The sequence below is a fragment of the Chroicocephalus ridibundus genome, chromosome 11, assembly GCF_963924245.1.
Source record: "Chroicocephalus ridibundus chromosome 11, bChrRid1.1, whole genome shotgun sequence".
NCBI lineage: Eukaryota > Metazoa > Chordata > Aves > Charadriiformes > Laridae > Chroicocephalus > Chroicocephalus ridibundus.
The window spans coordinates 2842609-2856379 of record NC_086294.1 but is presented as its reverse complement, the minus strand read 5'-3'; the positions used below and the strand labels follow the sequence as shown (position 1 = coordinate 2856379).

At 54.9% G+C, this 13771-nt stretch overlaps 2 protein-coding genes across 4 annotated transcripts in view; one reads left to right on the top strand and one right to left on the bottom strand.

The window, feature by feature from the left end:
• The first annotated feature begins 609 nt into the window (after positions 1–609).
• Positions 610–10425, top strand: PCDH12 (protocadherin 12). Of its 2 annotated transcripts, XM_063348786.1 has the most exons (5): positions 610–2806; positions 3371–3707; positions 4216–4310; positions 5332–5483; positions 10061–10425. In XM_063348786.1, exons 1-5 carry the CDS (start codon positions 801–803, stop codon positions 10423–10425), a joined length of 2955 nt encoding a protein of 984 aa, XP_063204856.1. In that variant the 5' UTR covers positions 610–800. The 2 variants fall into 2 exon arrangements, with proteins under 2 accessions (XP_063204856.1, XP_063204855.1); XM_063348785.1 differs by having other exon boundaries at positions 610–3707.
• DELE1 (DAP3 binding cell death enhancer 1) overlaps positions 8086–13771 on the bottom strand; it is a 22801-nt gene continuing 17115 nt past the window's right edge. For both annotated transcript variants that reach the window (XM_063348788.1, XM_063348789.1), the window contains exon 12: positions 8086–10437. The gene's annotated coding sequence lies outside the window, so the exon portion shown is untranslated. The remainder of the gene's footprint in view (positions 10438–13771) is intronic.

The window sequence follows — 13771 nt, the reverse complement described above, 5'->3', positions numbered from 1 at the left end:
AGAGGCCGGACAGGACACAGCTCGCATCTGCCAGAGGCTCCTTTCTTCCCGCGTGCCCACCCGGCCCGTGTTTGACGTGGCAGCTCTCCCAGTGACTCATTAGGTCACCGTGGTGTGTCCAGATGAAAGCGATGCAATGACATAATCAAAAGCCGTATGTTGGAAAAGGTGGCATGGGCGCGATGCCCTTTAAAACTGACGGCAAAAGGCAGAGCGAGGAGCAGGGATTTAGACAAAATGAAAATAAATCGAAGAAAGTCAGGAATTGGACAGCGTGGGGAACAAGTCTTTGGGATAACGCAAGAGCAGGAGTCCATCATCGCTGGTCCTTGCAGACGTCTTCCTGAAGCAATGCCCGAGGCTTTGCAGATGGGTTGGGGACTGTCTGCAGGGATTGTGCCGTCTGTAAAAACGCGTTTTGCAGGTGACAGCAGGCAGCGGTGGTGGTGGTCCCTGCAGGTTGGAAACCCAGGGCCCTTCCACACCCCCACGAGCCCCCACCCCGCCCAGGCATTGTACCAGCCCGGTCCTCCCTTTTCCTGTAGGTGGGGTTTCCATAGGAAACACGGCTGGTCCACCTCCCGGCCCTGACCCAGCCGGACGGACGCTGCTCCCCGGCTGAAGCTGCGGTAGTGACGGTCCCCTCTGCTCCGGGCTGAGCGTTTCAGCCCGGGGAGCAGCTGGCTCTCCCGGCTGTCCCCTGGCGATGGCGGGGTGGGGGACAACAGCCGGACTCACTCGCCATTTCTCCTTCTTTCCAACTGGTGGCTGGCCCCTATGGGACTTGGGCATGGGAAAGGATGCCGAGGACTTGCAATCGCCGTAAGGACCATTGGGGGATGCGGCGGCGGGCGGGCAAGCCCGCAGTGGCGTGCCGGGGCAGCGGGGCGGTGGGCTTCGCCAGCAGCATGCTGCTGCTGAGCCGCTCCGCTCTCCATCTCCCCACCTTGTGGTGGTACCTCTTCCTCTCTGCCGATGCCCAGGAGGTGGCCACGTTCACGGTGCAGTACCGGGTGTTCGAAGAAGTGCCGCCGGGAACGGTGATAGGGACGCTGGCCGAGCACGTCGAGGGTGGCGAGAGCGGCGAAGCAGCGGATGCCTTCCAGCTGATGGAGACCCCCGGGAGGTTCCCACTGCATGTGGGGAGCGGGGACGGGGTGCTCAGCACGGCCGGGCGGGTGGACAGGGAGCAGCTGTGCCGGCACAGCGATCCCTGCTGGGTCTCGTTTGACGTGTTGGCTGCCCGAAACCTGGCTCTTATTCATGTGGAAGTTCAAGTGCTGGACATCAATGACAACGCGCCGCGGTTCCCCACGCCCGAGCTGGAGCTAGAGATGTCGGAGAGCGCATCCCTGCGGACGCGGATCCCGCTGGACCGAGCCCTGGACGCCGATGCCGGCCCCAACGCCCGCTGCTCCTACGCCCTCTCCCCCAGCGAGCACTTTGCCCTGGAGGTCGTCTCCAGCTCTGATGGGACGAGGCACGCAGAGCTCGTTGTGGTTAAAGAAGTGGACCGTGAGCTGCACTCCTCCTTCGACCTTGTGCTGACAGCCACTGACCATGGGGAGCCACCAAAATCAGGTACCGCTTTAATTAAAGTCATCGTCCTTGACTCCAACGATAACAGCCCCGTCTTTGCAGAGAGCTCTTTGACGGTTGAGGTTTGGGAGGATGCTCTGCCCGGGACCCTCCTTGTGACAGTCACGGCCACTGACCCCGACCAGGGTCCCAATGGGGAGATCGAGTACAGCCTGAGCAAGCACGCGCCCCCAGAGGTGCTGAGCACTTTTGGCATCGATGCCCGCATGGGCAGCATCATCCTGAAGCACCCGCTGGACTATGAGGAAACCCACTCCTACGAGCTGGATGTGCAAGCCCGGGACCTGGGCGCCAACCCCATCCCAGCACACTGCAAGATCCTGGTCAAAGTCCTGGATGTCAACGACAACGCTCCCGATGTCCATGTCACCTGGGCCGCACGGGTGCCCGTCCTCTCCGAAGCCCTCCCCAAAGACAGTTTCGTGGCTCTGGTGACGGCCAGCGACCCTGATTCGGGGAGCAACGGGCAAGTGCATTGCTCCCTCAGTCAAGGGTATGAGCACTTCAGGCTGAAGAGGACCAACAGCCACAGCTACGTGCTGATGACCAACGCCACGCTGGACAGGGAGCTGCGTGCCGAGTACAACCTGACGTTGGTGGTGCGGGACCAGGGTGACCTTTCCTTGGCGGTGCTGAAGCATCTCACTATCTGCATCAGCGACGTCAATGACAACGCCCCCTCCTTCGAGAAGGCCACCTATGAGGTTGCTGTTGCTGAGAACAGCAAAGCACCTGCCTTCTTGCTCACCGTCCGTGCCACCGACCCTGACCTGGGTTTCAATGGGAAAATCACCTACAGCATCTCGGACTCCTCTGCTTCAGGTCTGGTCTCAATCGACCCCACCACTGGGGATGTTTTTGCCCTCCAAGCTTTTGATTATGAGCAGGTGAAGAGTCTGGAGTTCCTGGTGACCGCGGAGGATGGTGGTCACCCCAAGCTGGCGTCCAACGCCTCCATCAGGCTGGCTGTGCTGGACCAGAACGACAACGCACCTGCCATCACCACGCCAGCGCTGGTGGGAGGCGCAGCCACACTCTCCATCCTGGTCAATGTGGAGACGGGGTGCTTCTGGGTGGTGCCTGGGAATGGGAGCACCCAAGGGACTGCAGCGGTGACCAATGCAACACTCGTGTCATGTGCCAGCACTCCCTTCCTCTTCACCATCGCGGCCAGGGATGTGGACTCTGGCATCAACGGGGCTCTCCGGTATGATCTGGTGGGTGGGGATGATGTTGGGCTCTTCATCCTGGACCCTCTCTTGGGGCAGGTCTTCCTCAACGCCAGCAACGCCAGCAGCCTCGCCGGCAGCGAGCGGGAGCTGGTGGTGCAGGTGAGCGATGAGGGGGACATCCCCCTGCACACCCTGGCCCGGGTCCGCTTAGTTTTCCGGCATCACGGGGCGTTCTCCAAAATCTCAGCCCAGGATCCTGGGTGGCTGAGCCCGGCCGTGGTGGTCGTTATCTGCCTGGCCGCTCTCCTGGGCGGGTGCCTTCTCCTTTTGGCTTTAACCCTGTCTTTGCGTAAGAAAGAGAAGAAGGACAGCATGGCCTACAACTGCAGGGAGGCAGAGGATGCCCGCAGGCAGCAGCAGCTCAAGAAGCCCCACAGGCAGATCCAGAAGACGGACATCCACCTTGTCCCGCTGCTCCGGGGCCGTCCCCGGGAGGCTGAGCCCCCCCGTCCCTGCCAGGAGGACCTGCCCAGCACAGCTACCCCCGCGGTGGGTGGCTGCCCACAGGCTCCCCTTCACCTCACCCCCACTCTCTACAGGACCCTGAGAAATCAGAGGACCCAAAAGGACTCAGACGAGCAGCAGGGGACCTTCACCCTGCCCATCCTGCAGCGCCAGCCCCACAGACCAAAAAATCCGGCGAAAGAGGCTGTGAGCCCCCTGGATGCACCACCGCACTGCAAGAGCTTGGTGAAGCCACCAGAGGGGCCCATGGGAGAGCCCCCACTGCCACCCAACCAGCCCGTGGGTGCTGGGGGACCTGGGCAGCCCCAGCCCCACCAGCACATCCTCAGGAGCCTGGTCCGGCTGTCGCTGGTGGCACTGGCGGAGCAGAGCCCCACGGGGGAGTTCGCGATGGAGTCACCCCCGGTGCAGGTAGGAGATGCTCTGCGTGTTGTTGGAGGTGTGGGCACCCCTCTCACTTCCCCCCAATGCCTTCCTTGCCCGGGCCTTGCACACCCTGGGGTGGTGGGAACGTGCAACCTGATGGTCTTTGCTTGGTCTCTTCTCCCAGCCCTGGGCAGAGGTGCCCCAGCAGCAGGGGTTGGGTAGGATGAACGGCCACCACACCACGGCCAGGGTCTCCCCACACCCACCAGGACACTCTGGGAGCTGGGGGTGGAGGATGGCTGTCACGGGGAGAAGGGGACAATCCTGTGCTCGCTTCCCCAGGGGAGGGGGCAGGCAGGGAACGGTGGGCAGAGATGGGGCAGGTGGGCTGCCCGGCCGCTTGTTTCCACCCCCCCCGGCGTGGGGATGCTGAACCATCTGCAGGAGGAGGAAACGCTATAAAAAGGCCGGGGGGGTTCGGAGGGGACGTCCTGGCAGGAAGCAGCTTGAGTGGCGACCCACCGGGGCTCAACAGGCTTTTCCTGCCTTACAGCAAATCTCCCAGCTGCTCTCCCTGCTGCACCAGGGCCAGTTCCAGCCCAAAACAAACCACAGGGGAAACAAGTACACGGCCAAGAATGGCAGCAGGTAAGGCTGGCTCTCAGCCCTTCCCTTCCCCACGCCCCGTTGCCCCGCGTCTCTGCTGCCTCTGCTTCAGCCCCACTGGCCCAAGAGCCTCCAAGGGCAGGAGACACCAGGGCAGCAGACACCCAAGGCAAGACCTCGTCGCCGGTTTTGCTGACCTGAGTTGGGGAGGTAGGTCCTCCCTTCAGGGGCTGGCTGTGCTCCTCTGGTCCTGGCTCCCCATTGGTATCCAGCAACCTCCTAGGGCTGCTCTTTGCCTCCTTCCTGGAGGTCCTTTGGCAGCTCCTTCCATACTCGCCTGAGCTCCTCCATGGCCACGAACCATCTGCCTGTCCTTGCTAGGGGAACACCGATGTGTTCAAGCGTGACGGGAAGGTGTGCTCATGAGCACAGAGGGTCCCAGCTTTGGAGGCAGCAGCAGCACAAGGGTGCGTTTTCCCACGGCTCTGGGTACCTGCTTAGAGGTGCTGTTGCCTGTTGACATGAGTTTAGGGCATCTGTCCCTGGGCCAAGAGGGAGATGCTGCTAGCAGGGATGGGAAGGACTGAGACATCCCAGCTCTGAGCTGAAGGTGTTCCCAGAGACAAACTTTATGGTGTTCCCATTAAATTATGCTATTGACATCTCTGGATGAACGCTCCTGAGGATGCCAGGGCTTCATCACTTCTTCGTCATGTCCTCCCTGTCCCGACCTGCCCAGGCCATGGGCAGACACAGCTTTCCACCTTTCTCATCACCATCTCCACCTGGTGAGGACGGAGAGGGAGGGAGAGCCGCCCTGGGGCTGCAGGGGCAGGGCTGGCCTGGGCTGCTTCTCGCCTGGTCCTGCACGAGGGAAGCTCCTCCGAATTCACGGGGAAGAGCCAGCAGCTCCCTGTTTGCGCAGGATCTCCCCACAGAAGGATAAAAACAGACAATGCCCACATCCCACCTCTGGGAAAAAGACAACCACCTTCAAAGTAATCGTTGGGGCAGGGTCGTGCTGAGAGTTAAGTGTGACCTGGGTGTTTTGGCCCCCTCGCAGGGCTGCGGGGCTGGACGCTGACTGCCTGAGCACGAAGGACAGCGGGCACGGCGAGAGCGAGGCGGAGGACCGCGATTCGGAGAGCGGGTTTGAGCTTTCCGTACCGCAGCTGGTGGGAGAGGAGCTGGAGACCCTCCTGGAGCCGCAGGCAGGTGAGGTGGCCTCGCTACCGGGAGCACTCTGGGGCTGGTGGGGGGGGTCCAGCCGTGGGATCTCCTCAAGTAACACACTGAGCCCATTCAGAAGAGAGAACTGGCTGGTCTGCAGCAAGCCAGGGGACATCTCGTCTCCTAGGGTGGCTCTGACAGTGGCAGATACTTGGGACAGTGTGTGTGGACCATCCTACGCTGCTGGTACCAGGCAGTTTACAGCAAAGGGACTTGCTGAGCTTCATGTTGGATTTTTTCATGTGTTTAATCGCGCTTGGTAGATCTTTCCTCCCATGGATGCGTCTTCTGTTGTTGAGTTGATTTGTGAGGTAGACCTCTGTTGGGGTGAAGTCCAGTTTAACTATGCACCACGTGAACCGCGTCCCATGCTGACCTGAGCCCCTTCGTTTCATGGTCTCCAGAGTGAGAAAGGTGAAGCGTTGTCCTAGTCACGCCTCTTAAAATGTTATATACCCTTTGAACCCCATCAGGCTCCTATTTGCTACCAGGCTGAACCAGTCCTGTCTCATCTCCTGTGGCCAACCTGTTACTAATTTTAGTTTTTAATCTTCACTGAGATGTGGTGACCAGAATTGTGCGCAGTGTTTAGGATACATTTACGCTGGTGGTATAAGGAGGTCTTCTGCTTTGTTCTTCATTCCTGTCCTGCCCAAGCTCCACGCTGAGCTCTGTTACCAAACTGTCCATGGTGACTCCCAAATCCCTCCTCTGCGTGATGGGAGAGTCATCAACACATGACAATCCCCGTGACAATTATCCAACAGCGGATGACACAGAAATCCACCGGCCACTTTTTGCTCATGGCACTCGGTATCATTAGGTCCTTCAGCAACCCTCCCCCCTCCGCTTTTATGTTGTTGGGTGTTTTAGTGGAGTCAACACCAACATCCACCTCTCCATGTCATTTATCGCTGGGACTCCACTAATGACCTCCCTTTGCAGGGAAGATTATTTATTCCTACCCTCGCTTTCCAGCTTTTAACACATACCAGTCCCTAACAGAACCTGGCCGCTAATTCAGGGGCAGCTCAGGTCCCCTGGGAGCCTGGCTGGTGCTCTTCTGAGAGCTTGGGTGTCCTCGGTCAACCAGGACCCCTTCACCCACCTCTTCCAAAGACGCCAACACATTTGCAAAATGCAATTCCCCACCTTGCAAATGTCACGTCCGTTCTTGTCCGAGTGGCAGGTACCCGGCTCTCCCTCTGCTGAGTCTCACATATGATGGTTTCTGTCAATCTGCCTGCTCTAGGTTCACCTTCATGCGCTTAAAAACTTACGTCACAATTTCTGCCTTCCCTTCCTCTGATACCGTATTCATTTGAAGCAGTAGTTAACGAACAGCAGTTAATAAACCAAGCAATTTCATATCTGAGTTCCTCTAGCACTCCGGGGTGAATACCATCTGGGCCTGACATTTTCTACATGTTCCTTTTATTGATTTGTTCTACAAAATCTCTTCTACTGGCATTTCAATTTGAAAGAGTTGGGCTGACTCACGTCCTGTAGCAGAAATTTCATTGTGGAGCCTCCGCGCTCCTCCGCAGCAAGAGGAACTCATTGAGGTTTGCGGCTGCGGTGGTTTTCATTCCAGAGCTGGGCGTTTTCTGTCCTCTTGCTCAGACGGAGAACCACGCTGCTTCTCTCCGTTTGCCTTCCTGCCCTTTTATTCTAGTCAGGAGCAAGTGAAAGAAAGGTTGGGTGAAACAAGAGCTGGAAGTTCCCTCAGATTTAAAGGTCCTGCAGCCAAGAGCAGGGAGCAAAGAGGCTGCCCAGCTCCATCCCATGCGTGCACTGACATGCACTGGTCCCAGTAAAGGGACTGGTGGACCTGCTCACTAGATCTGTCTGGATGCAGTCATGCCCCGACAGGTAGCCTGCTAGAAAATCTGTGTTATGGCCAGCCATATCCGTGAAGGGCCGCCTCCCATACGTCGTGGATTTGATAGGAAAAAAACCAACCCACCCTTTTACCAAATTAGTGGAATTTCACAGCAAACGCCAGTGGCGCGTGCTGAGGCCATGTCAGTGCGGCTTCCGGCCCACGCAGCAGTGCTGGCCATGACAAAAGAGGCTGCCCTGCCTCAGTGGTGAAAAAACAACCTTAACCGTGAGCCCAGACCTTCCCAAAGAGGCAACGGAGCGCAGACGACGGAGCTGCCGGGCTCCTTCCTCCTCTCCCAAACACAAACAGAGAAGCGGACTTGCATCCGGAGAGAGGGAGGAAGGAAGCATTGCTTGGGCTCAGGAGTATCGTAACAGCTGGCTGAGGCCGTCTGGCTCTTTGTGCTGTTCGCAGCGGGGGGTGTGTGTGTGTGTGTGTGTGTGGGGGGAAACAGCAGGAAAATCTGTCCCAGCCACAATCGGGGTTGTTTATGCTCTAAGCATCAAGCCAGGGGCTGAACTCTCCGCGCTCAGCACCGTCTATTAACACCTATTCCCCCACCAGCGAAACAAGAGCGTTCGCAGCAGCAGATGAGAGGTATAACTTTATTCATTATAAAAATAATAAAAAAAAAAACAACCCACCAAGGCCAAACACCATTAAAATAAGGCAGTAAAGAGTTATCGGTCAAATTAAACATACCTAATTACAAGGTTTCATGGTCACAGGACCATCAGCCTACAGCGTCTCGGTTCTCCCCGCAGCGAGCGGACTGCTGCTGTGCTCTGCTCCAGAGCCGAAGCGTCAAAATATTCAGGGAATGCTTCTCGCAGCCCGAGGAGCAGACAACTGTGAATGTTTTAGAGCAAAAATGTGGGATTTCAGCACGCTTGGGAGATCTCATAAAGAACAGTCACCGCGACGGAAAGAAAATACTGCGATTGCAGAAAGAAATCCTGGAAGTTAAGCAACACAAGAGAATTTTGGGGCTTCAGCTGCAACAAAATCGAAGCGATGTACTTGCCCTTTTCTCCCCACTAGGTTTGAATCCCAACCCTCACCCCCATCCCACCCCAGGACAGAGTTGTTTTTTAGAGAAAAAGGACTAATTACTTAGCTGGCTGAGGAAGGAGACTTGTCTCAGTGATTGAGGGCCCCTGCCAGTGACTGAGGACCACGTGTCCCAGGCGGTGGCAGGGTATCGATTACCTTCTGGCAGCAGCATTAAGTGCATGAGTACGGGGACCCTCCTCTGGGAGGGCACTTTATAAGTCAGAGCCACAAAATCATTATAATAACACCAGCTCTTGCTATCTGGTTGGGACTGCCGGGGTTTTTGGTGTTTTGTTACCAGACGCCAGCGATATGTTTTGCTGCCCTCCGACTCAACGGCGTTTCACGAGCCGGCGGTCGCCTCCAACCTCCCGGTGGTTCCGGGTTACGCTGTGGAAACGCAGCGACGCGGGGCTGGACGGCGGCGTCTGTGCATCCCATCACGGAGCCTTGTTTACCAACTGCAAAGCTCTACTTTAAAAAACAAGAACCCCCGTTTCCTTTCCTGCCGTCTGATGAGGAAGCTATTCCAGGCTCACCCTGCTATGGGGTCCTTCCTTTCATTTCCAGTTTATGTCTATTCATGGACAGTTATAATCACTTCTTCTTTTGCCAACGCTATTTTAAGCATAAAGATTTCCTTTGTCGGTGCTTATCCCATCAAAATAATGACAGGTTGCAGCCGGATCCCCAGTGAGCGCTTGCTTCCTTAGGCTAAGCAATCCCTACCTCTTGGGGCGTCCGTCATCTAAGCCTGGACCCGCTCCTGTTCCCACCTCAGTAGTTCCCTCTGCACTTCTGTCTTTTCAGATCCTCTTCCCTACAGAGGGATCATCAGATTTGTACGTAACGCTCCCAACCAGGTCTCGCCAGACCTAGTGACAATGCCACGGCTATGTCTTCGCGCCAACAGGGAATAGCTTGACCAGCACATTGTCTGATTTCATTTGCCCGTTTCGGGGCAGAATCGCATTACTGGTACATTAACGAGCCCGCAGCCACCACCCACACCAGGCTCCCGCTGCTCCTCATCTGTTTCTCTAATTGATGAACTTTACAGCTCAATTTTTTTTGTTACTAGTCTTCTACCATCCAGCTGTGCATTTTATAATCCAGAATTTAATTCCGCTTCTGTTATTATTGCTTTTGTAATAACCCGTTTCTTCGCGGACTCAATATGCTGGCTTAGCAGCAAATTCCCACCTGAGAGTGACCCTTAAGGGAAGTCCACTAGTGACCTTCTTTCTGTCCGATACTTCCCCCTCGAAAGCTTTCCATTGTCATCTCCCCTTTAGTCAGTCCTAAACCCTCGCTTGCCCCGGCTTTGCTCACAATTTAGTGAAGCGCCACTTGAGGCTGCAATAAATGAGAAAGCAAAGCGATCGTAATGGTTATTATATTAAAAAAAACCAAAACCCAACAACCCAACACAAAACCTCCAGTAGCTTTAAGCCGGTTCTAGTTTGTTTGTTACAATCAGTCCTCTCACAGTTGATTTCAGGAAGTCTCCTCATCTCTCAGTATTTTTTTTGTCTTTCTTTTGTGCTTTTTTTTTTCTTTTTTTTTTTTTCCCCTCTCGTCCACTCCACGTCTCACCAACAGTTCTTGTTTTCGCTCCCTGCAGAGCTGGCCCTCAAGAGGCTGACGGCTGCTGACCCGGCCTGGGTGGCTCGGCTCTCCTTGCCGCTCACCAGTAGTTACAAGGACAACGTCTTCTCCCCCGACTCTCCGCATTCACCTCAGGATGAGGAAGCTGCGAGGCAGGAGAAACCAAGGACCTTTGAAACCTTCGGCAAAGGTGCTGGGTCTGACTCGAACGCCGCTGGGACGAGACTGGCCAGCACTTTCCTTTCAGAAATGAGCACCCTCTTTGAAATGATTTTGTCCCAGAAGGTCCAAGTCCACAACGAAACAGGCTCGGGGCTTCTGCGGCAGCTGTCGGCGCGTGGGAAGAGCCTTGGACTGGAAGACGGTGCTCCTGTTCTGTAGGCAGCTTGGTGGCTGTGATAAGGAGAGAAGAGTCAGACAGAGCTTCTTTCCGCTTTCGGGGTGCACACGTGTGCTTTAACAGGGTCATTGTATCATCCACACCTAGACTGATCACGACAGGCATTTTTCTTCCTTTGCTTCGCCCCATCAAACTTCTCCACGACTGATGTCACCTTGTTTAGTTCCCTTCTACCTGCCTGTTCTTGCCTTCCCAGCTTTCCTCCTCTCCCACCCTCATCCTTCACCTTACCGTCGCACTCCAGTCGCACAACAGCAGGAGGGTCCTTTCCTCCCAGGGCAGACCGATCGGGGTGGGGGGGGGATGTTGTTAAATTAACCACAAGCACAACACAGTCGAGCTACACCCACGTGATTGTAGACTGTGCACCACGGATGATAAAATATTACAGTCATGGACTCTGCAACATGCTGCAGAGTCGGGCTCCAGGATCTCAGTCCTTATTTAAATAAAATTGATTTTTTTTCTAACACTACCGTCTCGGGAACAAGGTGCACTACAGGTGACATGATGATCTGTCTGCAGAGAGCCTGAAAAGGCAACTCAGAAAGGGATATCTGCCTCTTGTCTCCCGCCGATCCTTTCAGCTTTTGTGGTTCTACCACTGCGAACTTGGCATTTTGTAAAACGCCCCAAAACCAGCGCTTCTGCTCTGGCATCCCTGCTATGGCTGCACTAGGTGCCCACAATTTCCTTCTCCAGGCTCTCTTTTGAGGCCATTGGATTTTGGAGCGTAGTCCTTGCCCAGAAGCAGACAACAGATGGCTGGAGTCTGCCAAAGGTAACCTGGGAAAAGGGAAGCGCGAAAACACTGTTCTGAAATATTCAGTCATGAGCTTCACCCATACTAGGGGTTTTCACTTTGATCTGCGTGTATGTGAGCTGTAAGACAGTTTTAGGGTAATAGCACGTGTAGGAAAGCTAAGATACGGATATTGGTAACAAAGGAAGGTGGTGTAACCGTGGGGATTTGCGCTCGCAGAGAATGGAAAGACAACAGTGGCGTAACCACCCGGAGCGCAGTTGTAGGCTTACGCAGCGGTGCACGCACGGCAGGTAAGTGCTTCTGGATGGTGTACACACAGGGCTCTCTTCTGTACCATAGTTTGCGCCTTGCAACTACGACAGAAGACACCAGAAGAAATGTGGGGCACGCTGGCAAAGCGGCCGTGTGGGCGGGTGGGCAACCACGCTATGGGAGTGAGGGTCAGCCACCACCTCTGCTGCCAGCAACGCACAACATCCTTGCTTGTGACTACATAAGCGAGGCTGAGAAGCGACTACCAGCCTCCCCTCCGGCACAGCGCAAGGCCAGCAGCGCTTTATACACACGGCTTTCATTCCTTCACCATCTTTACCTTAAAAATACTGCGCTGACTTCTCCACAGACACCGCAGTTCACAACGCAGGTTTCTCCAAAGCTAACTTGCTGTCACGCCAGGTGTCTCTGGGTGATCTTTTTTAATTTCCTCTTTACTGTTGAGTTAAAAAAGGACAGGCAGCACCACCCGGCAGCCATGATCCTGGAGCATCTCAAGGGTGTCTTACCTGTGTTCCTTTTCCATGCACCTAGAGGTGTCAGTGCCCTGCTTTTAGTGCGTGCACACACAAGCCCCAGCAGCAGACAATCATACAGATAATTTCAAGCAGAGTAAATGAGAAAGTTATCCCTTCCTGTTGCTCTTGGGACCAAAGGGCAAAAGCAAGAGAGTAAGATTTCCCCAGGCAGACTCTTTAATATTCAAAATACCCACTGTTGCATTTGGAGTTTCTGAAGTGCTTTGCAGATGACCCCATCGCTGACAATAAACTACGCTGATGGGTTTGCCCCAGCCTGCTTACACTGCCGTTCTGCTAATAGAAATGCCCTGCTGTTTTGTTTCACAAACAAAACCGCCTCTTGCACCAAAACAATGACAGTGAGCCAAATTCTAACTGAGATGCAGCTGTGCAAACCACGAGGGAGGCATATCTGTGACTGCGAGGAGATGCAGCCCTACGGGATTCCTCTGCATCTTGAGAACACACACAGAGGACAAACACGCGGCACAACCTCACGTCTTGCTCTGGAAAGTTACTTTGATGTGCCTGTCAAAGGACAAAACTTTACACAAAAATACATTATAATAAGAAGACTAAAAAGGAGACAAATTCCTCTCTCGGTTCAATTTCCTGATTCTGCAAACTCCTTTCAACCCCCCCCAGCCCTTACCCCCGTCCTGTCCTGACCAATGCGTAAGCACGCTGCGGATTATCACAGAATAGGAAATCCACCCGAGGAATTTCCTGCTAATTGTATCCTGCTTGATAAAGGAAACGGGCTAAGAAAATTTGGTCTGAGAGCAGAAGGAGAGACCAGACTAGAAGAACAATCGGACGTGTTGAGCGCTGGCTGTGCCCCTCCCTGGCTGAATGGAGCCCACAGCAAGTTCAGGATGGGGCCGTTGGCTTTTGTTTTTTAGAGCCTGATCTACACAAAGCACCAGAGCACCACGGCTACAGGAAGCTGGACAGTTTGTACAGATGCCCTTGAACCAGTTTAAACTGGTGTGGACAAATGTCTTTTTCCGGATTCAGCTGCCCCAGTGGAAGAAATTACTGTACCAGCTGCTTGCGGCTGTCTGCCTGACGGTGGTTACTGCCCGCTGGGAGCATTCCTTATCCACTTCAGTGAAAATGAGCTCGCGTGCTTAGCAAACACGTACAATATAAATTTTGAAGCAAACCTTGCTCATTGTGCCTCACAGGGGTGTTCCCACGGGAGCAGCTCACTGCCAGAGCTGGAGGAATAATAACTGGGGACAAAGGACGCTGACAATGGTGCAGGATGGCTGAGGACAGCCGTTAGCGTCACCAGTCCAGCTGGATCCATAAGCCATATCCCACAAAAACCTGTGTCCCAATAACGAGAATTCACTCTCCTGCTTGCACAGGTTTGAAAGCAGATTAAACTGCCACGATGGCAATGTAGAGACAAGCCCAGATTGTGCTGGTGGCAGAGCCACTGTGGGCACCGCTAGCCTTGAAGTGAGATCAAATCGCCCCACAGGGCGCAGGCCAGGCCCATCGCAGAGTCAGCTGCCAGCATCACCATACGGTGGCTTGCAAAATTCACTGGGGGACCATGTGCAAGATGTGGAGGGCTACTGGGATTATAGCCCCAAATCACAGCACCGTGGGTGGCGTGGTGGGAGTCTGTATGTAGCTCTATGCAGAAATGCAGGAGCCTAAAAACGTCCTTGTATTGGAAGGCAGAGGGCCAGACGACGTGGTGGCGTAAGAGATATCACAAGGTTTATTCTCAAAGCCCTGGTATTTAAAAATGGC

Coding starts and splice junctions, on each gene's coding strand:
- PCDH12 (XM_063348785.1), top strand. CDS start 801: ATGCCGAGGACTTGCAATCGCCGTAAGGACCATTGGGGGATGCGGCGG. Junction 4,311..5,331: donor ACGGCCAAGAATGGCAGCAG/GTAAGGCTGGCT, acceptor GCCCCCTCGCAG/GGCTGCGGGGCTGGACGCTG. Junction 5,484..10,060: donor CCTCCTGGAGCCGCAGGCAG/GTGAGGTGGCCT, acceptor CGCTCCCTGCAG/AGCTGGCCCTCAAGAGGCTG.